General features: G+C 41.8%; 1 protein-coding gene across 4 annotated transcripts; it reads right to left on the bottom strand.

Annotated features, from left to right (window-relative positions):
• Window positions 1-1713: 1713 nt before the first annotated feature.
• On the bottom strand, window positions 1714-13800 carry si:ch211-216l23.2 (uncharacterized protein LOC565061 homolog). Of its 4 annotated transcripts, none has more exons than XM_031564910.2 (10): window positions 13519-13800; window positions 12958-13054; window positions 12232-12321; window positions 9118-9206; window positions 8672-8858; window positions 6691-6890; window positions 4528-4803; window positions 3599-3769; window positions 2603-2908; window positions 1714-1997 (listed from the first exon to the last, which is right to left on the bottom strand). In XM_031564910.2, exons 2-10 carry the CDS (start codon window positions 13014-13016, stop codon window positions 1960-1962), a joined length of 1416 nt encoding a protein of 471 aa, XP_031420770.1. In that variant the 5' UTR covers window positions 13017-13054; window positions 13519-13800; the 3' UTR covers window positions 1714-1959. The 4 variants fall into 4 exon arrangements, with proteins under 4 accessions (XP_031420770.1, XP_031420771.1, XP_031420769.1 ...); XM_031564911.1 differs by having other exon boundaries at window positions 3641-3787; window positions 13519-13780; XM_031564909.2 differs by having other exon boundaries at window positions 3599-3787; window positions 13519-13778.
• Window positions 13801-25677: the final 11877 nt, after the last annotated feature.

The raw sequence follows: 25677 nt of genomic DNA on the forward strand, positions 1-25677 counted from the left end.
TATTGCAGTGTGTCTATAGATGAAAACGAAACTAATGCAATAACAAATCTCTGAAGATTTTCTCCAGCACTATTCGGTAAAATGTAAACATTTTCAATAAATGTGAAGCCGCCAGATTGATAAAACTTCTTTTGACAATGCGTTTTTGATTCAAATATTAATAATGATTCCCGTTTATGATGGGAAATACATATTGGAAAGCAAGCCTAACTGAATCTATTTGAGAACATCGCTCTTGCTTTTCTTTCATTTACTCATGACTGTATTTTCATGGTGATTTCCTTCTCTGGGTGATTTATTGGAAAGATGAAATATGAAGTGAAATTGCTGGAAAATGTGATTTTATGAAAAAGATGCTTGCGCTTGCGGTTACGGAACCGTCATCCAGCAAGCGTGTTGGTGTGATGCCGATTATGGGCTTTTATCGCCATCTAGTGGCCAGGTCACGTACTCACAAAGCATCATGGGGATAGAAGTAGCTCCTGATTTGCCGATTTAATTCCCAAAAATAATGGGTATGTCACTAACTTTGAGGCTCCTATTTTTTTTGACTAGCAGTAATTCACAAAATCCCTTAGCACTAAAAGTAGTAGCCTGTCCAAGTCTGGGAGAACTAAAAAGTAGCAAAAGCTTAGTCGAGAGGACTTTATCACTCACTAAGACAAACTCCCAAGTTTTATCATTCCATGCTACAATGTTTTTGAATGCAGATACAGAATTACTCAATCGTGCTATGTCGCCAACCAACTCGGTGCCGAAATGGAATTAAATGTAGGCCTTATTGTAGCCTACAAATAAACTAACTCCTGTCTACATAAACGTGTTATCATATGCATTTTGAAAACGGTGCGAAGACGTTCGCTCTGTGGGCAGCTTATTCCATTATTATTTATTTATAGCTTATGTGAAATATTTATATGTCGTCCTTGTTTACTCACCGGTCCAGACCCTTTCACTCATCAACCATTCACCGAGGTCATTGCAAGCATGCACGGACAGGGAGTTATTGATCGGGAGGTGGCATCAGGAAGTAGCCTACATGCCAATGGCACCCAGTAACCAGGTAAGATCGTAGGCTATGACACTTGACGTCAGCCATAGCAACGGAGTCTTTCTCTTAGTTCAGGAGTTCTCGCTTTTCCTTAGTAAAAGTTGGGATCAGAAGCTTTGTGAATAGGATTTACGAGAAAAATTTAACTGCGACATGGGAGTAGCCTACTGTTAGTGCCAAGACAAAATGCTTTGTGAATACGGACCCAGAAAAGCACAAGTCTTGGTTTTCATCTTTTATACAATTTACACCCATTAAGTTTCAGAGGTACTGTTTAAATAGACCAGTTATAAAATGTTTAATACTGTTTAATACTGTTCTTAGGAGATATAACCCTAGATATATATTTTTTATTATATATTTTTTATTATATACATACATATAATACAAAATCATCCTGTTATCCTGATTAACGTCACAGGGAAAAAAAGACAACGTTTTTTTCCCGTTTTAATGGGTTTGGGTTTTAGTACTAATATTTAACTAACAAGTATTTTAGCTAAAGGAATAAGTGAAAGTAATCGACTAGTTCAGGGAAACTGGTTCACTGGTTCAAGCATTCATACCCACTGAATGAAATGACAATTAAATGAAATGATAAATGACAAATGATAGCAATGACATGCAGTTTGCGTCACCTCACTTTAAAAAAGGACCACAGATTCTTTAACCAGAACGGATTTATTTAAAAACAAACTTCATCAGTTCTTAAACACAAATCATCTGAACATCATCTTAGCCCACAGGACAAACAAAATATACAAAAATATGTCAGAGGAACAGACTGTAAACAAACGAACGAAAAAAACATCTTCCAGATTAAGACAGCTAGTTCTGGCTACAATGTCCTAAACAGTAATCCTTAAGAGGTCAGGACGGGGAAGGGGAAGTGGAGAGCTGGTGTGATCCTAGTGTCGTGGCATGGGTGGACGAGACGGAGGGGGCCCTGTGTGTCAAAAACAGACAGTTAGCAGTTAGCACAGTTGGCACATCGCATAGCAGGTCATGTATCTGAGCAAGCATCACAGCCACGGGCAGAAGTGGATCTGGTGAGGTTTACACACTGGTGTTGTTTGTCATCCCTGTAATGAAAACCTCACCTCAAGCCCTGGCCAATGCACATGTGAATGAAACCAGTGTCATTCAAATTACCTTGATTAGTTCATTAAAAAGGCAACGTAGAACTCATGACACTTAGAAGACAGAGAAGCCCCCGAACTGCAACATTTTCTACAAATAGTGCAGCTAACAACAGACTTGGTTAACGTAATGGTCAGCTATTATTTCAGACAGGAAGACGTTGAGTGTAGCAATTCACATTGGTAAGGCTTCACTTCACAGGGCTGGAAACATACACTGGCATGTATGGTACACCACACCACCACCCCCCCCCCCCCAGGCACAGGCCTACACACACACACACACACACTCGCAGACAGACACATGCAAACACAGACAGACAGACATACACAAAGACACACACACAGCCAAATAGAGAGACATATAGACACACATGCATACACAGACACAAGTTCCCGAAAGGTGTCTTACCTGGGGAGGGCAAGAGGCCTGGTGGATGGTGGGCAATGAGGGAGGGTGGGGGGGCGCGTGGGCCGTGAGCGTGTGACGGTGGTCCTTGAGGGGGGCCATTCTGCGGTGGGGGCCCTCGGTTCATGAGGGGGCCTCTGGGAGGGTGGGGGCCGTGATGACCCATGGGCCCCCGGGAGGGTGGGAAACCTCGGGGGCCGTGGGGGCCGCCTCGCGGAGGGGGGCCGTGAGGACCGGGAGGCCTGTGTGGGGGGGCTGGAGCGCTGTCCATGGAGAGCAGCGGAGGCGGTTTGCTTTTGGGGTACGTTCCTGACGAACACAAGAAAGGAACACACACACAAACACAAGGTCTTATTAAGAGTGTAACATTTGGGGTACGTTCCTGACGAACACAAGAAAGGAACACACACAAACACAAGGTCTTATTAAGAGTGTATCATTTGTAATACCACCAAATAAGCATTTATTTAAGCACCATCCTATACACGTGATATGAGTAACACTACAGCAACACATGACAAGGCTAAAGTGACAGTTAAGAAGGAGAAATCCTCTGACAACACATTTCAAATCTCATGGTTTTTTTTTTAAAGAAATAAACACAGCCTTAAGTCAGCTTCTAGCATATTTGCCAAAATGTGAGGCTCATGAACCATGCAGATTTTATTAAAAAGAGCCGATTTGACTTTTCCTGTCACTTCACATTAGCCCCAATTCATATATGATAATTTTTTTAAACATTTGAACAGGCCTGAAAATTGAAAGGGTCTTTTAGAAATTAACTTTCAGATTTGAACATAAATGGTTGAAACTGTGTTTTATGAGTTTCAGAACAAATTTGTTTAAAAAAAAAAAAAAACACCATAGAAATTGTTCAGCGGTCCCATCTAAAAATGCTTATAAGCATGCATTCTGGGCCAGCGGGGCTCTTTCAGGCACAGGCCTACTATTAAAAACACAGGTGAGGTTCTCCGCAGTGCCGCGGCTGGCCAGGCTTACCTGGCATACCCATGATGGAGCCAGGGGAGTGCTCCCCCATACCTGAAGGGGGAGGGGGGCCCGGTCGATCCCTCCCGGTGGGGCCAGAGATATTTGGCGTGGGTAGCAGGGGGGGCGGCGAGCCCATGCCAGGGGGAAGACTGTTCCTGAGCGGAGGCACTGCGTCAGCCTCTGTGGACGCACCAGAGGCTAAGAACAGAAAGCAACACACCCCCAACGACAAACACCAACAGCGAGTTAGTACCGCTAATCATACAATCAAGAAAGACTGCTGCAAGATCTTTCAATTATTGCAGAGATTAAATTAATCAAGCAGAAACAAAGACGACCACCGTTGAATGGCTTATTGTCAAAAAATAACAAATGAGGACAAAGTATAGATAATTAGGGAAATCAAAACTATTGACAAACAAAACAATAATGTCAAATCACAGTGGAAGATCCTTTAACAAGAATTAAGAGTACGTGCTGCCCTCTGGTGGTCAAATCATGTCCCTATATTGAAGCAATTCGCAATATGAAACTGCGGTGAGACTATTTTAGTCTATTTTATCCTTACAAGGATTATTCAAGCAACACACTGATATGAATGATGTTCGTTATATTATTTGATTGTGCCAAGGCAATTTTCAAAGACACTTACTCAGTAGATTTTGGCCTGGAGTGGTGTGGATGTGTCTGTGTGTTTGTGTATGGAAGGTGAGGACGAGTCCAGCACAAGTTTACAAACAATACGTTTATAATGTTATAATGTAATTTTATAGTGTTAATAATATGAGGATGGATCCTAAAAGTCACAGAGCCCCCTGAGGAAGCATATGACTCTGCTACTGAAGGAGTTGGCTAATTTAAACCAGAAAATAAGGGGGGGTGGGGAGGGATGTTGTCCTGAAAAGTTAAGAACCCTGGAGCAGCTGGTGACCCCTGACCTTGCAGGTGTTCCTGGCGGCTGTGCAGGAAGTGGCTGAGTGTGTCCAGCTCCTCGGGGTACAGGTGCACGCCCTCCGCCAGCAGCAGGAGCAGGTGGCGCGTGTCGGCGGGCACCGCGTGCCTCTGCAGCTTCTCACGCGCCAGGTAGTCGTCCGCCAGCTCGGCCGCCCGCACCGCCAGCTCCCCGGGGTCGCGGCATGGCAGACTGTCCCGCACGCGCCCGAACTCCACAAGCACAAAGTCCAGCGCCTGGTCCCGGGGCATGTTGCGGTGAACTGGGGGTGGGGGGGTGGGAGAAGGTGGGGGTAGCAAGGAGAGGAAGTCAGGAGATACAGAGAAACTCAGTCAGGAAAAGGGTGGCAGAGGTCGTCATGCTGCGCCATAGCAACAACCACACCTTACCCACACAACGAAATGACTCCATCTTAGGTCTTCGTGTAGGAGTGCTTCCTGTTTTCACTGCCTTCGCTTTGAACTGGATTGGGGTTTTAATCAGTTCAGTTTGGTGTGGCAGGTGTGCGCTTGTGATAATCGTCTTGTGAAGTTTGTCTGGCCAGCTCTTACAGAGAGACCGTTTTTAAAAAGGTTGGGCAGATGGTCGGAGGCATCGTTTAGGCTACATCAAAATAAAGTCACTATCCCAAGTAAGCCAGAACCACTTACGACTCGAGTGCTAATATTTCACGGGAATAAGATTCAGTTACGACAACACTTTATTTTATTGAAACTGCACTAGCGTAGTCTGCATTGGAGCATGGGCACGTTTTTATCATCTCCATCCATATAGTCACACCTCAGAGTAAACCCTGGATCCAAAAAACCACACAACACAGTCTTACATAACAGGCTACAAGGAGAATTACAGAGACACTTCATGAAACACATTTCAATTGAATCGTAATAATCAGTGTCTCAAAAACTAATCACCTTTGTTGCTCAAGACTTATCTGAGGTGTGACCATACCGAAAGCTGAAAACTACATGAGTGTAGGGTTTGAATGTGGAAGTTGGCCATTACCATATGCATCCCTGCCAGCATTATTACATATGACTTGGAAAAGATTTATCAGGGAAAATGGCACTAATTAAACCTGTGAAAAAAGCATTAGGCAAAGACTAAAAAGACAGTGGCTAAATGTTTAATTTTTTTACCATTACAGTGTGAAATCAAATAGTGGTGGGCACAGATGAATTTATATTATTTTACTCACTAATATTTCGTTGGGAGCTTTGACATTTTGAAAATGTTTGCTTTTTGTGTTTTTAATTATATGGGCACACTAAAGTCAGAATATCTACCTGCCAGACAGACTTGTTATGATTCATCACAAGTTAACTACAAATGATCAGAGTGGAATCAAATCCTCATGCCAGTTTCTCTGCAAAGACACTGGTTTCTTACTTCAATTATTTAAAATTTTTGATTGAACTAGACCATTCTAATTTAAGTCCGATTGTACCCATCAAAGAAATCCAATGGAAAGATGAGGTCCTGAGTGTGAGTGTGTGTGGAAGATCAATTAATCAGTTCTAAATACAATTTTAAATTGTTCGCACAAATTACTGAATTATTATGTATGATATATAATTACATTTCATATAATATTAATAGTTGCGATGCTCATTGTTTTAGGTTGGCTCAGATACCAGATCATTACTGTGTAAACTGACATTAAAATTAGTAACAAAAACACTATTTTTTACGTCATGTTAAATGTATTAATTTTGTTGATTTTAATTAGTTGACTGGAGTTGACTACATAGCAAAGCTTTCTTTGGAGGGAAAACGCTTGACTCAGAGACCATTAGAAAGGTTTGAAATAGAAAAATGTGTTTTTGTTTTGCCTGCATATAAACAAGCACCACAGTGATGCTTGACTCAGTGACCGGTGCAGTGTTTGAGAAACTCTGGAATACCACCACTGTCTAATACACCGACTACAAATTCAGTGAAATCGGCCATTTTCTTTTTATACATACGTTTCATTTCTGCAAGACCCATCATGATGATGATGATGCCGTATCAGTGCCCACCACTAGATCTATTTTGATTCTTTTAAACACCAAATATACATGAACCAGTTAGAAAACTGCGTTTGTTTAGCTTGGAGGGATAAGGAGGTGGGTGGGTGGAGGTGGGTGGGGTGGGGCAGGGGACTTACTTTTGAGGGACTCTGAAAATATGATTACTGTGCACGAGGACAGAGTTACGTTAGTCTGCTCGACGAGTATACATAAGGGGGAGCCGTCGGAGCGGATGTCCTGCAGCGCCCGGGTCAGACCGGACTCCGCCTGGAGACAAATCATTTCCACCGAGAGGCCGCGCTCTTGCAAGCTCAGGCCTAGCGATTTCGCATAGTCCCTTTGAAAGAAGAAGAAGAAGAGCTGGTTATTGACCTCTGCAGGAGCCGGGGCAGAGGGCTTAGCAGACAGGTTGGGGGCTAGTTTTTACAGAGAGAGAGAGAGAGAGAGAGAGAGTGATAGAGAGATAGAGAGAGAGTGATAGAGAGAGAGTGATAGAGAGAGAGAGGTGGACTTTAAAAGTTGGTTTCTTAGACAGGGAGTAAGTGTAGTTCTGTAAGAATTAAACTGTAAAAAGAAAAATCTCTTCTGCAAACTTGAAATACAGACTAAGACTTAATCCATGTCAAAAAGCCAAACAAAAAGCACTACTCTTCCCATTTAAAGGACAAACTTATTCATTACATTTACATTTGAAAACAGTTTATAATGTGTGTTCGGTGCTACATTTTAAAATGTTGCTAATGACATCATTGCTGATGGTTTACCTTATGACAAATGTTACTGGTCATATTTAAGGCAATTACATAGGATCTAACAGTTTTAGATATTAGTGAAGTCTAGCTCAAAATTAAGGACACCTTCAGCTCACACAAGACCACTACATTTATAATTAAAAAACAAAACAAAAAACACTGAGAATGACTTTTGTGATGGGCTTTGACTATTAAGGATTAGGCCTCCTTTGAGGCCAAGACTGTTAATGTTCTCAGACTGAACAAGGACAAGGACATTTTGTACAATAGTACTTCAAACAAGGCTTGTTTTGACTTTGGTGTGATTGGTTGGAAGACGTTTATCCAGGAGTTTATGGGTCAGGGGGAAACAGTAAAGAGGTTGTTTGATATATATTATCACTTTATCACTTTGCTGAAGTTCTGATGTTTTTCTACTTGATTTGTGTGAATGTAACTAGAATACAATTCTTTAGTTTTTTCAATGACAAAACACTATTTCCAAAGCCAACTAACTGTGTGAGAAAATTGAGATTCAGCAAATAAACGATCAATTTTATGAACACTGGGAACAATTTTGGGAACAAGTATTTGACATGTGAATCTAGGGTTCTTTTTTTCTCTTGACTGAGCAGAATGGCCTCGGTAGAGGTCATATGTGAAGAAACTAATTTTAAACTGTGAAACTTTTGCGAGCTAAAAACAAGAATACTACATTTTTGAGGAGAATTACAATTTTGCCTGGGGTGAATTGAAGGACGTTAGGGACTTGGCAAAAAAATAAAATATTGTGAATATATATGCATGTTTTTGTTGTTTGAATGTTTTTGTCCAAAAGTCAGATTTTTCTTTCTGTCTACTTCACAGAATTGATTAGTGTTTTTTGATGTGACCAAAATGTCCATTGGGTGCATTTTTGGAATGACGGGTCAAAATAAATCCTTCATCCTAGACAATTAACTGTCAGTGGACATAACTGAAAAAAACTGCATCAACACTGCATCAACTTGATACAGGGAAAATTGGACCTAGAAAATATAAATGTAAAAATCACAGAGGATATACATACGTACATACATACATACAATTTCTTTTTATCAGCATATAAAATTGATTTTCAATCATCCTGTGCCAACAAAGCCATACAATAATCAACATAAACACCCACATTCAGCCACACACACACAAGCATTCATCTACTCAGTATCCTACTATGCATAGCAACTCAGCCCTATCTCCTCCACCCACGGCAGCATAGCAACTCAGCCCTATCTCCTCCACCCACGGCAGCCTAGCAACTCCGCCCCATCTCCTCCACCCACGGCAGCCTAGCAACTCAGCCCCATCTCCTCCACCCACGGCAGCAGCTTGCAGAGAGGTTACTCACGGGTTCTGAGTGTTCACCGCCAGCACCACGCAGTCTGCCGACTTCTTGCCGCCGCCGCCGCCCTCCAGGATTTTGTAAAACCACCTGTAGAGGGCATGACGCTTCTCCCCAGGATGGTACCTCTTAGGTGAGGGAGCTGCGAGATCAAAGGCAGACTTTTGTCCAAAACTTTGTCTTTTGAAGAAACCTTGTGTGCAGGATGGGAATTACTTAGGGTTGTATAGATAACACAGATGATGTATAGATGTATAGATGAATCCTCATTGTTCAGGTGTCAGTGGCTTCCAGGCAACAACATAAAATGATATTGAGAAATGATAATTGATAACTTTATTGAGAAATGATTATTGATAATGATATTGATAAACGATCATTGATAATGATATTGATCACTGATAATGATATTGATAAATGATCACTGATAATGATATTGATAAATGTCTCACCACTGTGTGGATGTTGTTCATAGCCCTCATAATTAGTGTCTCCTGAGTAGTCACCCTCCTGATTCAGGTCGTCATACCGGGGCTCAAAGCTGGGACACAAAAGAACAGAAAGAAACTATTAACCTCCAAGAACAATGCGGGCAAATTAATCTAAACAGCCTTACGTAATGTGGCCGTGGAAATGCCACCAATATGGACAGAGGTTTCCATTACTTCCTGACACAGAAAATAATTAAGAAAAATAACCTAATGTCTATGAGGCAAACAGGCACAATTAGCCTCACTTCTTGGTCATGACTTTAACTTAACTCTTGATTAGAAGTGTGACGAAAACAGAATCTAATTGTGGAATAAAGTAAAGTCGGTGAGATAAATACAACTCTTCGAGTCTAGTTACTCCTTTGTCTGTACCTTGTGGTTTAACATGTTTGCATATGTGTTCATAAGTAGTCAAGCACTGGTTACTACTAAATTATGCCTATTCAACTATTGGTTATTACTAAGTAGGCTGGTACTTGTGTGGCCAAGTCTGTGATTGGTCAGTATCCGTAAGGTGCCCACGTTGGGGTATGGTATGGGGTGGAAAGTTTGTGGGTGTTTTTCAAGATCCAAGTCATGGGCCAGGTGTTTGGTTTGGTCAGCAACTTCTGCTTTGCAAGTTAACTGTTAGGTGGGGCAGTGTTTAGTGACTATCTGGCTACCTAGCTCATGTGGTGGAAAAAATGTAAACTCATTAATCAATGTATATTAACCAGTGTGTAGATTATTAACTCATGTAATAATCAGTATAAGTAGAACATTTCATGTACTCATCTATATTAACCAGTGCCTAGATTATTAACACTCAGTATAAAAGGTCATTATAAATGGAACACGAGCAAATCAACATAAATCACTGGGATATACACAAAAACATCATTGTCAAAATGATTGTTCTATTATAAAATAAGTGAAATGCCCAATCTGTGCTCAAATATAGGGCTGGGCACAGTGAGAGTAAGGAATCAGTACATCAAGGACTATAGAGATCCGCTACATACAGGCCGGAAGGTCTGAAGACCAGAGAACTCAACCCTGTTACTGGGCAAAACTTCTTAACTTGGCACAGATTCAACTTTGAGATCATCTAAGTACAGTGCATGATTCCAACCTAGAGGTTACTTAGAGCACATCTGGGTGCAGGTGGCTCAAGACCCATCCCTCAAGGCCTGTCTTGTAGTCTCCAAAGGGTCAGAGGTTTTCAAAAGTTTCACTGTCATGCCATAGCCGCGGTCATACAGGCCCAATTATTATTAAGTGATATATGGTGACAGGATAAGCACCAAGGCCAAGCTAATGTATAAAAGGATGTTCAAACCATTGTAATAGCAGTATAGTCATGCAGCTTGCTCAGGTTTATGATGTTGGTATTGCACCGGCAAAATAAACCTTTTTTGCTCCACACTCTGCCAGTTTGCTGAAATTATTGAAGACGTCTTCCGAAACCAACAAGAACAATTAATTTTAATCGGGTCAGAAAACAGAGTTTTTTCCTTATCTCAAACCTACAAATCTGACACAACACTCAGGTTACATTGTGAGAATGCAATGCAAAGCTAGCTAACTCAAACTAGGTAGGCTTCATTGTGAGAGTGCAATGCTAAGCTAAGCTAGCTAACTCAAACTAGGTAGGCTAACTTTTAGTGCATAATGCTGATTTTGTTGAGTCGGCAGCTGACGCAGATAATAATCAGGTTTTGTATTTTCGCTGTTACAAAATCGGCTGAACTGTGCTTCCCCTGTGTTTAAAAGCACCATCCCCCGACTGGTGTGAATGTTATCGCTTCCAGACAAGGAAGAAAAAGTGTTATGCTTGCAGTCCAATTAACGGAGCCTGGAGTTCTAGCGAGTTTTCCACCTTCATCATCTCCTTGTACTTCCGAGGGATTATAATGTTTTTCTTCCAGCAGATGTATTCCTTTAAAGAAGCAATAATGAGTTCTGTTCCAAAACTAGCACGCTAACTACCTAAAAGGCATGCAAAAACCTTGCAAACACCACCAACAGCCCAGATGGCGCTGAAAGAAGCTTGCCAACACACTAACTGGTGTCTTTTGGCAGTATAGCTGGCAATGTCATGCTGTGAAAGCTTTTCTTCCATTTTTGCAGGGTATTTCCAGCCCGGCACACAAAACTACATAGGGCATATCCTGGATGGCTAGTGGGGAAGACACAGGTGTTTATCTGTCCTTCACATGGCCATATGCTATACAAATTAACTTGAGGATGGATGGATTTGGCTCTTCTGCCTTTGTGATCATTCCTTCATAGGTGTAAATGACTCGGTGGATAAGCCCACTTCCAACTCGTATAATTCTGTCCACTCTTTCGTTTTTAGAATGTTCACTTCATTTATCCTGTTTCTTCACAGCCACCCCTTATTGAGACAGTGGATATCATAGAAGCTCTATCTATAGTCTTTCTGTAATGAAAACTGATTTTCTGATCTTCTCCTCTGTAATCAGAAAAAAAATGCATCTACATCCTTCCTCTCTGGTCAGCTCATATCACTATCCAGTCCTCTAACTTGGAACATCCTGCTTCTTGCTTCCCTTATCTTGTCCTTGGCGCTTCTTCGCTTCACTGCTTTTACTAAAACACTAACAGTCTTAAAAATAATCACGTTGTTTGGCAATTCATGCTTCAGGGTATGCTCTGCAAGTAAAGCTGCAAATTCATCTAGCACTGCCATCTTTTCTTCCTTACTTTGTCATTGCCTAGCGACATTGGTAAATAAAAAGCTACATGCTGCTTACGTGTCAATAATCAGTTTGCAACCAATTAATGCAATGAGAAAAGTAAGGGCCGCAGGGGGTACAGTCGCACTCGAGTTTGGACCAGCAAAACAGACAGATTGTGAAAACAGCCTTATTAGGCATCAATCACTACAAATCAGTTTTAAATGGAAACTGGACAACCATAATTAAATCACCAAGTCTTAACATAATGTATTCATTTAGTAGGTGCTTTTACCCACAATACCTAGTGGTTATATCTACTTTTTGCCTGCTATGACCTAGGTGCTGTTTGCCCTTTGCTCAGTTCATCAGTATCAGTGCATCAGGAACACATTACCCTTCTCTGTCTTTAGGTTCCTCGTTCCTGTCCTCCCTGAGTGGGTATGGCGCCCGTCTAAAGGAGCGGGGTAGGGCACCACTCACTTTGCTGCAATTTACACAAAACAATATTAGGGTTACATGTATGAGGACATATGGATTACACTCTACAGCTATAACTTTATCTCTGCTCTGAAGTCTGCTCAGCTAGTTGATAGTGTAAGTCGCCATGACAGACAAAGCTATGCAGGTGTACACTAGAGTCTAGACAAAAACCAACTTGGCCTACAAGCTCCCCAGAAAGTACTGTATTTCTGGTCACCCATGGTCATAAAACCACAAGGCATATGCAAAACATGTAATATTAGCTGGCCACTGTCTCCTAGCAGAGAATTCGCGTTAAAACCTGATAATACCAACAATAACATGCAATCACTAGAGTAATAGATTTGTTTGCTTATTGATTGCCCAACAACGCTGCTTGGTCAGCTGACTAGAGAAAACAATATGCAGCTAACGTTGCTCAATGGCAATAGTAAGCTTGGCAAGCCATCTACGTTTACAGTAAACGAAGCGTCTCCGAGTTCATAAAAAGACCGAAGAAAATATCTTATATTATATACACTAATTTAACTACGTAAACGCAGATCGAACATTACCAAGTTAACAGCTATGCCAAGCATTACAATATGAGACAGGAGGTTAGTGGCTAAAATCGCTAGTGGGGTGGTATAACGTTACTCACCCGCCATTGGGGCTTGGTGGAGGTCGCCTTCCTCCCGCCACCTTCACCCACGACGCCATCAATGGACAGTTTATTCTTCAGTCTTCACGATAATTTCCTAGATAAGGCGAACTTGCATGTAAGCTAGAACTCTTGTATCTGACCGCCTTGTAGTGCTGGGCATATAAGGAATGCCATTTACATATATTGTGTCCTAACCAGAGCTCATCCACAAAGCTGAGCTAGCAAGCTAACCAGATCAAGCGTTAACAGTTCGATAGTTGTTTCAGGTAACAAGCTATGACAGACTAGGGGGTGTCATTCAATTGAAATCTTAGTATATTATCAACTTCAATACGTTTTATGTTCTAGCTTGAGAGAGATGCCATTTCATCTGATTTTCCAGGTAACATTCACTCATGATCAATAGTAGCTAACATAGCTGGCTTGATTCTTATGACAGACAGCTAACAACGGGGCAAGATTTCAACACAGTTGAAAATCAGAGGGCCATTCTTTTTCATCGCAACACTTGAAATAGCCCACATAAACGATAGCTTTTTTAATATAGACACTGCTTACCTATATTCAAAACAAAAAGCAAGGAAATTGTTGTTGTTACCACAGCCAACTTTCACTCTCGTACAAAAATGGTGGACGTTCGACTACTTCTTCTATTGTGACCATGTGGATGTGGGTAAGGCATGTTAACGGGACATCGCCATCTTATGTTTAGGAGTGTATGTATTGTTTGTATATGTGGACGTAGAGAAAAAAATACTTTTATGAACGCAAATGTGTCTACAGAAATATGTTAACATAGGAGGGTTCAGATAATTTTCAATGCAGTCTTCAATGCTGCTCTCTGTGCAGTAGGTTTCTGCATAATGTTACAGATGCACAGTATAGCAGATAACAGTATAGCCTATGCACTCAGCATGTTATGTTAATCCTCAGAAACAAAAATCTCTAACACTGAAATGAGATCTATGTCTACATAGAGACTGACAAATCTTCACAACAGAAGTAGCAGGTGTAACTTGCATTGTGTAGCCTAGCGAAAGCCTCCTCCCTTTCAGTTGAAGTAAGGAACCTTATAGAAATCACTTTTCGTCATACAGCAGCCTTAATAAATACAGGAGATTCATGGGGAACTATTTCAGCGAGAGGACAGCGGGAGTGTCCAGGCAATAATACGAGAGGGTTGACTGCTACGCACGTATCAGGGGTGAAACTGGCTGTCTGTAGGTGAAGTAAATGATGAACAGGCCTTTCTCAACAACCAACTCAAGTTAACACAGAAGGTGGAGAATGATTTGGGGGTCTGACACGGATCAGTAGATTGTTGGAACAGGGAAATAGAGAACACCAACTGTTTTGTGCACAGTGGGACTCTGAGGGTGGAAAAAGAGATGAGTTCATCTGTGTTTTTCTGAGCAAGAAAAGGACATTGGCCTACAGGTCTCTGGCACCATGCAGAAGAGTAGGTCACTTCAGGCTCACTGGTTCTCCTGCCAGATTACCTCATTGCCTTTACATTTACATTTAGTCATTTTAGCAGACGCTTTTATCCAAAGCGACATATAAGGAAACTGCATTTATACATCAGGAGCAGTTAGGGGTCGAGTGTCTTGCTCAAGGACACTTACACACTTGGTAAGGAGGAGTGGGGTATCGAACTAGCAATATTCTGATTACTAAAAGACTCCTCTACCTACTTTGTGAGACTCCCAAGCAAGGAAATGTTGTGCCTTGAGAATCTATAGAACTAATAACAAATCATCAGTCCAACCCACACGATGGTCTGTATGGGGGGAGGGTGAAATCCAGAGCACGGTTAGGTGTAGAATAGGTCTACTTTTGGACAGTTGTGTCTGTCAAGACTATGAGAGTTTGGGGAATTTGGAACAAACAAGCACCAGTGAAGATGTTATTTGAAGCCTCATCCTTCAGTTACGCCCCCCCCCCCCCCCCCCCCCCCCCCCGGAAAAAAAAAGAAAGCAGGACCGATGGTCTGATGGATATTACACAACTGGTAATTTTGGGTTGTGTTTCAAGAAAGCGTCGCTGTCTAACCACTGTCGCAATCTTGGTCGTTACAGCCATCATGCAGCGATCTGGTGTTTCTCGAAAGCGTCATTTCACATTGGACGTCGGTGATGTAGGCCTAAGTGACTAGAAAACAAGAGGTTTCATCTTTTTCAACCTCATGATGCACCACAGCAGTCATCAGCAGACTGGATCAAAATATACTTGGTGAATTTCCCTTACTAAATTAAAATGTAATTTTAGAATAAATGCTGTGGTTGGTGGTTTCACATGACAAAATGTGCAACCACCGGGCTCCTTTTTAATCAATGTATAGCCTACAGTCTTGAATATACAATTTGAGGCATACTCAAAGGTGTGGTGGATGCTGCATAAAGAGTCACTGATGAATAATTCCGTATTTGAAGATGTTTCATCTGTCTGCCAAAGAGGTCGGTTGTTATGCCATCAGACCTCATGGTTATTATCCAGGAGACGCTTGGCTTGAGGCCAGGTGGTCTCTCTTCTCGTTACACAAGCGTTAAGATGGTATGTGTACATAGAGGCTGGAGGTCTGTTGAAATTAGACCCTGCTTTGGAAAGACCTGCCCTGTGGGGTCACCTAGGTTCACATCATGGTTGCCACTTTGAACAACCAGAAAGTAATAATTCAAATGTCACTTCCCAGAGGCATTTTCTGTCATGCATTGAAAATGTGCTGAATGTTTTTTTTTTTTTTTTGGTTCAATTAACACAAGTTGCTCAGAGGCGGAGAGGAAACTGAAATTGAATATGTTGCCCAGACACGACAGCACCATTAATAAAGCAGGGCTCAACTGTACAAGGTTAAAACCTCCAGCCACGCAAGTGAGGACACTATGAATAATTGTTTCATAGAGGTGTTCCTATATATATATATATTACAGTATTGCATTGCCTAATAACCCACACACATATATCATGTCTCCTTGTGGAATTTCTGAACACATTAAAGGGAGCAGTCGAGTGCATCATCAGAGGGGAGGAAAAGCAAAAAATAATTGGAAGAATAATTTGTTCTCAATGCGGCACAAAACCAAAAGCCGGCGGCTGTAATGGGATGTACTGGCTGGCCTGAGGTCCAAGAGTAATGCACGGTTTATTGCTCATAACAACCTCCTGTCAAAACCATGGAAAGGCCGTGCCTGCCAGATTGCAGACGAGAGGAACTCTTTGAGCAAATCTGTCTCTCAGCTGCTGAATAGTGAGGAGAAATTATGCTGACGCGGTGACAGGGCGATAGAGAGATTGAGGACGGTGCTTGATTGATGTCGACTGTTGACCTCGGAGAAGTGAATAAGTGGGACGGAAAGAAGCAAGACTCATTAATCTTTCATCACAGGAGAGCCATGCGGTGATTTAACATCCGCTTGTGTCACCTGCCGGAACGGCCAATTATTTTAGAAGAGCCAGAGCTATTTCGGCTCCTGTCCTCCCATCAGCACTGTTTCATGCATATTTTAAAGATAATATGGAAAGAAAACTTTAATCGCAGTCTGTGGAACATAACTTACGACATAAAGCCGATTGAAATATGAATGATTTGGCACATGAACTGGACATCAACATTATGCCAGGTCTGGCAGGATCATATGTACCACTAGATGGTGCTGTGTGATTATCTAATGCAGCAAGCCTTTTTTAAACGGGGAAAAAGATGTACTACAGTGAATAAAGCATGAAAAACATTCATATTCAGTTCAACGTTATGTCCCTTGTAACATGATCAATGCGTGGTGTTAATGCTCAACTGTATATATAATGTATGGTGTCAAGTCAAGTAGCTCATTCATTTAGATAAATTGTCTAAAATATTCTGAAAATCTATTTCAGTCACTACTATCTTTCTACAAAATAACATACATACAGCTGGCATCACATGGTTCTCTGAATTCTATTTCCAAGAACAAAATTGAAAGCAGATTGAGCTTCGTAATTCCAATATGATAACATATGTTTTGTAACTCATATCTTGAGACCTGTATTGTTTTTGTCATTTCATTTGAGATATGTCAAGAATCTGTCCATCAAGGCTGTCAGATCGGTTGGCGGAGCGACGATGCCTCCTCCCCCATCTACAGAGTGAGTGTGTGTAGAATGCTGTGTGTGTTTTCAGGTGAAGCTGCGTGGCCTTCTGTGAGCCTCTCTACTAACCTCCTCAGTCCTTTATCTGGCACTGATCTCAAATGTCAGGCGAGGAGGAGGAGGAGGAGGGAGGAAGAGAGGGGTGCTAAGTGTTCCTCCGCCACTCTCATCCTTGAGCACAACGCCACACTCCTTACCCCTGATTTCACTTTCACCCGGTGGAGTGTGTCGGCGTCAAGAAGCCAAGCAGTGGGGGGCTGAGGATGATGGGAAAATGGAGGAGGAGTGTGGAGAGAAACTACTTGCCCCCAAAAACGGCCCACGGAGGAGAGAACAGGGGCAATAGAACAGGGGCAATATTGGAGAAGGGGACCATCAGGACCGATTGAGCCTTAAATGGCTTTGAGTGCTTAGGGGGAGGCACTGTCTGTTTGGTGAAGTATCCTAGGCACCTCATCTCACATCTGATGAGCCGCTTTGAGGAAAGCTAATTATTTCTCTCTCACCGTGGCATTCATCACAAGAAAACACAGCAGCAAAATGAAAACTGAAGATTCGTAAATGACAGTGTTTTATGGTGTGTGTGTGTGGGTGTGTGGGTGTGTGCTTCTGTTGCGATGACAGAGAGTTTTGATTCAAATGAGACGTGGTAGAACTGATCAGGCAAGGTGCTTTCAACAATAAGGTCATGTTTATCCCAACAGTGAACCCATGTGATCTCTCTCTCGCTCTCTCTCTCTCTATATATGTATATATATATGTGTGTGTGTGTGTAAATGATCACAAGTGATTAACCCATGGTGCACCCCTGTCAGGTAAACAGATTGACATAATTAGACTGAGTGAAGTCAGAGCCCAACATATATCCATCAAATCCAGCTGAAGGGTTCATACCAGTTTGAATAGCACTGCTGCTTTACTGCCTGCACTGACGTGAAGCCTTCAGATGTTAAGCCTAGCGTGTGCCTCTTCCATTACATAGACTTTACACATTTTACACACTTTCACACACTTTACATATACTAGAAAGGTCATAACCTGAAGAATGACTAATGCTTGGATTAAAAATGACTCTAAAGGAAGCCCAGTGAAATATGTTAGCAGTCTGCTTGTGCTATAAACATTTTAAGGGGGAGATTGGTGTATCATTGTAAAAGATTGTCTTGAGAACAGAAGTGATTCTATAATAAGAGTATGAAATTGGTGTCAGTGTTTTTGTCCATTTACTCCAATCAAAATAAATAGAAAGCCTCAAAAGCAGCCATAGCATGTTTTTTTTTTTCTGGCAAAATACATTAAAAATGAATTGATACAACCAAACGAAATTGGTTGAATATATCTACCTCACATCAATATAATGTTGATATCAACACTGAGATGTGACCTGACCATATTGCAGTATTTTATAATGCCACAATTGTATTCGTCTTCTCACTCCTTGTTGTAGGTAGGAGCTATAAGACTCAGAAAAAAAAAGAGAAAAGGCGCTATCTTTCCTTCACTTCATCGCTAAAATGATTAGATGCCCTTTCAGGTCCTTTGATGCCAAGGTGATATCTCTCTCTGCCCTCTGCAGAAGATCAACAAATTACGGCTGGCGTATGAAGTACAAGAACGCAATGGGAACTATGGGAACAGGCGCAGCCGGGCTAAATGTCAAGAGATACTTCAACTTGATTGATGTCTTCTTTACACCTGAGTTCAAAACAAAGCTGTTTTAGCTGCAGTCTTGTCTAGATCTTGTTTAGAAAATGCCGTGCCTTGATCAAAAAAGGGAACAATATTGACGGTGTGGAGGTAAGGTTTTATGAGCGGACGCCATCGCTTTTGCATGGGCCTCCAAGCAGCCACCCTGATGAAATATCCCCTTTGTCCCCCTGTGCTGAAGCCCACATAAATCAGACGTGTGGAAATAAGCCCGGTCTGAAATTAAGTCCTCCCCGTCCCGGAGGAACAGGTGAACGCCACAGCTCTGGAAGAGCAAATAAAGTTAGTTTGTGTGCCCTGCCCGTGCCCTCACTCCCTTGGCACTTGTCAGGGCTGTATTGATTTCTGACTCTGTTTCATGCCATTTTGGCCCCGGACACCAGTGCCAAGTCCATCGCTTTGACCTTTGCTATGCGCTCTGGGAAGACACTTTCCTTTCTTCACCCTCTGTGTTATATCAAAAGCAGCCATTTTCCCTTGTAAATCTCTGCAACGGCACATAGAAGTGGGCCTTCGGAGGTCTTTCCATTCACCCCAATAGGAAGACATTGATTTGACATGCTGAGGCCACTAATTTCACAGCCTTCTGTGGTTTTAGGTAAAGGCTATATTCCCAAATCTGTTAGCGCTACTCTTTTAAAGGAAAGTTGGTGTAGGATGTGGAGGAAAGACTGAAGGTAGCTTCTATGGAGGAAAGACAAATTGAACCCCAAAATTTGCAATTTCAGTTTCTGTTACTCTACAGGCTGTGTAGTTAATATTTCATTTGAACAAAAAAATAATTTCATTACCTTCAATTTATTGTTTTTCTTTATTCAAATCAGATTTGTAACATTCTAGGCTTTATAAATGTATCTAATGAAATTAAATGTATCCAAAATATCACTGTAACACGTGTCTCCCATATCAACAGCAACTGTTGTATTAGATTAAGCACAGAAAGGATTTGTCTTTTTTCGTATTCATAAATATCACAACCTTGTGCTGATCTGTCAGGACGATCTACTCAATGTGCTAATGTAGAACTGTGACCAAACTGCCATGCACCTCTAAATGATAAGTATGATGATTCGTAGTGACTGACAGTGATATATTCGTACACAGGAAGCGTGTTGAAGGTGAAAACAAATGAGATGCCATGGAAACAACTGAGACCAAGGTATCTATGACGATACATTTGGATAAAGTTGGATCAGCCTGGCTGATGCTCCGATGTTTTGTTTTGTTTTTGTTTTCGTTCTTTGTGTTTAATTTGTTTAAACCATGATTATGTTTCTAAAATGAATGATGAGCCCACATCATGTTTGATATTTGGATCACTGTTCTCTTTGTTTCTCTGTGTATCCAGGAGCCAAAACTGGACGCTGCTTGGTGACATTTTAAATGAATCAGTCATCTGTAATGAATATTCAACTGAGGTACATATTCTTTGAGTCACGCCAACTCAACTTTGAGGACTACAAGGCAAACAAAACATAATTATTTTTAAATCAGAAAACACAAATTGAAATCATATTCATAGGTTATCAGCCTGTGCCTCCCTCCTGTAGATGGCTTTTCACACAAACAGATTTGACACATTTGAATTGAATAGAGAAACCTTAAGAACAAGCTGTTAAATCGCATGTGTCGATTGTAGGAGGTGTTAAAACGAACGTTGGCAACTGGACATTTTTAGGCATTGCTAGCAGGTGTATAGCCCTCTTCAGCCAACTGATTATACACTGAGAGAGAACACGGAGAATGTGTATCTGCTTACACCAGGCTAACCTCCTAACGCTTTAGGAATTAAAGCCTGTCTCTTCACCTCATTTAGATGACAGCAGAGTTGCAAATGCATTCTGCGACCAAAGCTGAACAAACCTATTAGTAATGCTGCCATATTAGTATGCTGACAGTCTCAGTGGCCAAGGCACAACATGGTCGATAACTGGCATATGTCTCCATTATTAGTCCATTTGGATGAGAGTTTCCTCTGCATATCTAAATGTGTTGTGTTTGATCCTGAAAACTGTGTGGTTCAGAGACTGCACAGCACCAAATGTATCCCAGTGAGAAATCATTGGACACCAACTGTCATTTTGACAAATGACAGGAAAAGGTATCTGCCAAAGTATGTTTATAACTAGAAGATTGAAGTAAACTGCCTCCAAAAAAGATTGGTAAAAATGTCAGGGGGAAGGAAATGTGTTTTTGACTATCACAGGATGATCTGCAGCCTCTGTAGCTTTTAAGACTGTGATAAAGATGGTTCCTCTGAAAGTGAAGTTGGATTCCAATTAGCCCCGGTACAGGTGCTGCCATCACTAATAGCAGGTGAAGCTGGAGGGGAGAAGTCCTAGCGCAGTGCTGTGCAGTTCTTATTAAATTACTTTTGATGTTTAGGTTTTACAACTTGACAGGCGAGCTGGAACTTTTTTTTGTGACAAGAACCATTCAGTGCCTGTCATGAATATGCTTACAATCTGACAGTACCCTGTGAAACAGCGTTCTACGACTTAAGTGCACACTAAGGAGGATGTGTTTCAGACAGTATTTGAGGAGAGACTGTTAAACACGAGGCCTAAACAACATACACATACATGTTACATCATTTTGCTATGCCATGACACTGACATAACCATGTAATAAACACGTGGACCATGTTATAAACATGTACTATAATCATGTCACCAGTATCACTCCAGTGTCATGTCACTATTACCTTAGAGTATTACCTGATCTTTCCTGTTCCTGAAATGCTTTTTGCAGCTTATACTTTTGAGAGCTTATATTCATATGTAGAAGACAGTGAGAGAGCAGACAGACAGCGAATCCTCTTATACATTTTTTTTTTCAAGGACCAGAGACATTTCCCAGAGGAAAAACACTTCAGCCTAAGTGAAGCGTTTGTAAACACTCGAATCTCCTTGTTTAAATGTTACACTGTGCTTATCTGCAGTCTGGTAAGCCTATTCTAAGCTCAGGGGACCCTTTGATTTGTTGTAGCCATTCAGTCAGTTCTCTCCGTGTCTCTTTTTTGTTAGGCCAGCATTGGCTGAGAGCAGCTGCCTGTCTCATACCCCTTACTGGTTTCAATAGGTGGGGCAAGGTCTTATGGACATTGTTTCGACTGCAGGATGCTCAAAGGCTCCTACTGTATACGTATACCTTTCAGCTGAGCACACACCTGCCTGTGCCCTCTTGACAAGGGCAGCTGGGCTTGGTATGTCTTTATCAGTAAGTGGGCTTGGACTGTTTTAACCATCCGAGGAGGATACATTATACATAGTCTGTGGTTGGGAGACGAGACACTTTATTATAATCCATCTTTACCAGTTGTGGCTCTATAGTCCCCCTCTTTAAAAACTGTGTTTGTCTGGTCAGGGATCGCAAAGCTACAACATCTAGCAGTGCTCGACGCTCTGTAGAGAAGCTAGTGAGTCTCAATCAAGTGTAGTGTTAGTTCAGGCAGGCCACGGTAGTCTGCCAACTGCATAGCTCACCAGCTGACGTCTCTGAAGTAAGGTGGTCCATTTAAGCCAGTCATTCCAAATTCTTTAGCTAAGCTTGCTAAACAAACAGGCCTGCTGAAACAAACTGCAATTTCTGCCCATGCTAAATGGTATGCATATTCCGAATCTACCACATTAAACTAGCTTACCTTAAGTATTTTCTGCCTAATGTTGAGCATTGACCTTGAAGGAAGCCAGCGGCTCGATTTGTTATGCTACTAGATTGGCAGCTAGCCACTCTTAATCAAGGCGGGTCTTACGAACAACATTTTCTCTGCCCTATACAGCTTAACATGACGACATTAATTAAATGTCCTGATTATATGTGGCCTACCAAGTGTCATGGAGTTTCAGTGGTAAAACAAAATCATGGTGTTGTTTATTTAATTACCATTGTCATTTTAATTACCAAGGGCTGTCTTCAAATGTGTCCATTCATTCATGTGAGAGTAACATTCTCGCTGGTCCTACCAGCTGCCTATGTCTGCTCGTAGCTGTGCTCCGGGTCAGAGAACGCCTAAATGTATCGGCTGCTGATTTTACTAAACATATTGTTTAAATCCATTAATTAGCAAGTTTGCTACTATATCAGTGCCTATCGAGGTGTTAAGTGATGCAAGGCAGGCCTGTTGGCTGTTAGCTATCCAGCTCAATAGCTGTCGACAATCTCCATACTGCCCTTTAAATGCTGACTTGGAAGTTAGAACTTACAACGCAGGAGTTGCTCTCTTCCTTTCCAAGCAGGGCAGTCAGTAGCCTGTTTTATGTTGACCTAGTATGCATCATCTTAATACATATTTTAAGCATGTAGACAATACAGGCACATTTATGAAGGCCCTGGTCTCCAAAATTCAGCTTAATATGAGACCACTGAGCTATTTTGTAATGATTATTGTGTCTGTGTTAAGAGCAGGTGTTAGCCTGTGCACAACTTTCTTTTTGAAGCAGTCTGTGCACCGCACTGTTAGGGGGTCTCCAGTATGGGGAAGATGTTATCTATTTCCTGGACCTGCACCCTAGTACTTCTTACTAAGCAGCCTTAAAATGGCTTCATCTATCTTGAATATTCTAAGTTAATATGTCCTTCCCACCCACACACTGCTTCTCCCACAAGACATTTATTTATCACTGTTTCACTGTTATGGTGTCGTGTTGGAATGGAAGCTAAACGGTGAAGTCGAATAGTTAATCTTTCCCCTGGTGAGCTAGTCACATTAACGGTAATCATCTGACACGGCTCCTGTGGGAATTAGAACCACTAGATTAACGTGTTTCCCCCTTCATTCACTACATTGATATCAGAGGAAGCCCTTGTCACACTGATGTCCCATTATTTCTCTTCAGGATGTGAAGCCATTTGACATCATCCGCAAGTGGTTGTGATCACTTTGAATCCAAGACTGCCTGTTATTGGTGAACTGATTTTGAGAAATTAAACTTTGCTTCAAGCTATGCAGCAAACGGTGTTTCCTGTTTATAATACGATTATAATAGGAAGAGGTAGACACCCTCAGGTTGCCTGGGAAGCTTTGCTGCTTGGACCCCAAACACATACGTCTAAATACATAATACTTAGCAGCTTATTAGTTCATATTAAAGTGAAAGAGTAAAAATACTGTACTGTACACCTAGGCATGCCAGTATAATGAGCGGAAGTCCCTCTGAACTAAGCCATTCTCAGGTAATTGTTGTATATTTCTCAATACACTAATACATTGTAATTGTTATTAGACAAGAGTGGTCCTGACTGAACTGGGATCCATTTGGTCTGTGTTATTCGAAAACTGATTACGGCATTCCAGAATATGTGTCTCAGATGAGGCAAAACACTGCGTCTTCCCCAAAGGATTTTACAGAGGAGCTGGACCTTTTCCCTGAGCTTCAGGGACCAGTTGTTCAAAGGTAATCTGATCTGAATCGGTTATCGTATTGGATCAAATCAAATCACGAAAGTGGGTTGTTCAGAAGAAATCTATTAAATCAAGTAATCAAAGAAATCAAGTAATCCTGAAAGGTTTGCATCTGGATCAAGGTGATCCAATCCAATGTTGCCTTGAAAGTAAGCTGCCTTGTTGCGCAAAAGTAAGATGGATTACTTGATCCTGGATAGCAAAACATGGGTTCTCCAAATCCATATCATTTTGATCAAGATTAACTTTTTTTGAAAAACTAGGCCCAGGATACTGGGTTCAAGATAATCCTGATTTTTTGGATCAAAGGTATCCCAATGCTACAAAACAAGTTTTGAACAACACATACTGAAGGTTTGATCCAGATCAATGACAAAACTGTGATTTAATCCGATTTCCGAATCTTTTTTCTTCTTCTTTTGAAAAACCCATTTTCAAGATTTTATTCAATCCGATTGCTGAAATCCGATCTGAACAACTGGAGCCTGTGAGACCTGCTGTATAGGAGAATGGCAGGAGGGTCGCGGTATTCTCCTCAGTGTTAAATCACTGCAGCGCTCTCAACTTGTCAGGCTTGTCTGAAGGTGTGGCTTCCAGGCTCTCTACAGTGTGGGATGGGTTATTTGGATCAGGCTCTCTACAGTGTGGGATGGGTTATTTGGATCAGGCTTTTCTCATAAAGGCAGTTGGCTGTCTCTGCACAAACGCCGAATTTAAAAGAGAATGGGTCCAGTGGAGAAATGTACATGGAGCAATAGCTACAAACAGACACAGACCATATCTCTTTTCTCATTTTGTTTTGTTTTTTGTCTTGTACTATATTTAGATCTTTATTTAAATTGGGTTTCCTTTTTACTGGTAATAAAGAAAGTCAAAGTCTCTCTCTCTCTCTCCTGTGTGCCTGTGTGTGTGTGTATGTGCACGTGTGTGTGTGTGTGTGTGTGTGTGTGTGTGTGTGTGTGTGTGTGTGTGTGTGTGTGTGTGAGTGTGCTTGGAGGACACACACACAGCTCTGAGCAGAAGTAAAGTCTGCTCAGAGCTGTGTGTGTGTCCTCCAAGCACACTCACACACACACACACACAGCTCTGAGCAGAAGTAAAGTCTGTGACTGGTTGACAGCTGAGGGAGGAAAGTGCATGATGGAGAGAGCGAGAGCAAGAGATTTATCACCTCCTGCTAATCCACTCCTGCACGGTGTGCTGGTCCAACACTGCTCTGGGATGCCCTGTGCTCTCCCTCCCTCCTTCCCTCCCTCCTTCCCTCCTTCCCTCCTTCCCTCCCTCTTTCGTCCCGAGGTTCTCCACGCTTCAGGAGCTCCGAGCGGATTCTGTGAGAGCACTGACCCGTAGAGGGCAGCAGAGGAGAACCAAAGCACAGGAAACTTGGTGGTCAGTTAAAAGACAAGCATTCTGCTCTCTCTCTCTCTCCTTCTCTCTCTCTCTCCTTCTCTTTCTCTCTTTTTCTCTCCCTCTCAGAC

Source organism: Clupea harengus, chromosome 3, assembly GCF_900700415.2.
Source record: "Clupea harengus chromosome 3, Ch_v2.0.2, whole genome shotgun sequence".
Classification (NCBI taxonomy): Eukaryota; Metazoa; Chordata; class Actinopteri; order Clupeiformes; family Clupeidae; genus Clupea; species Clupea harengus.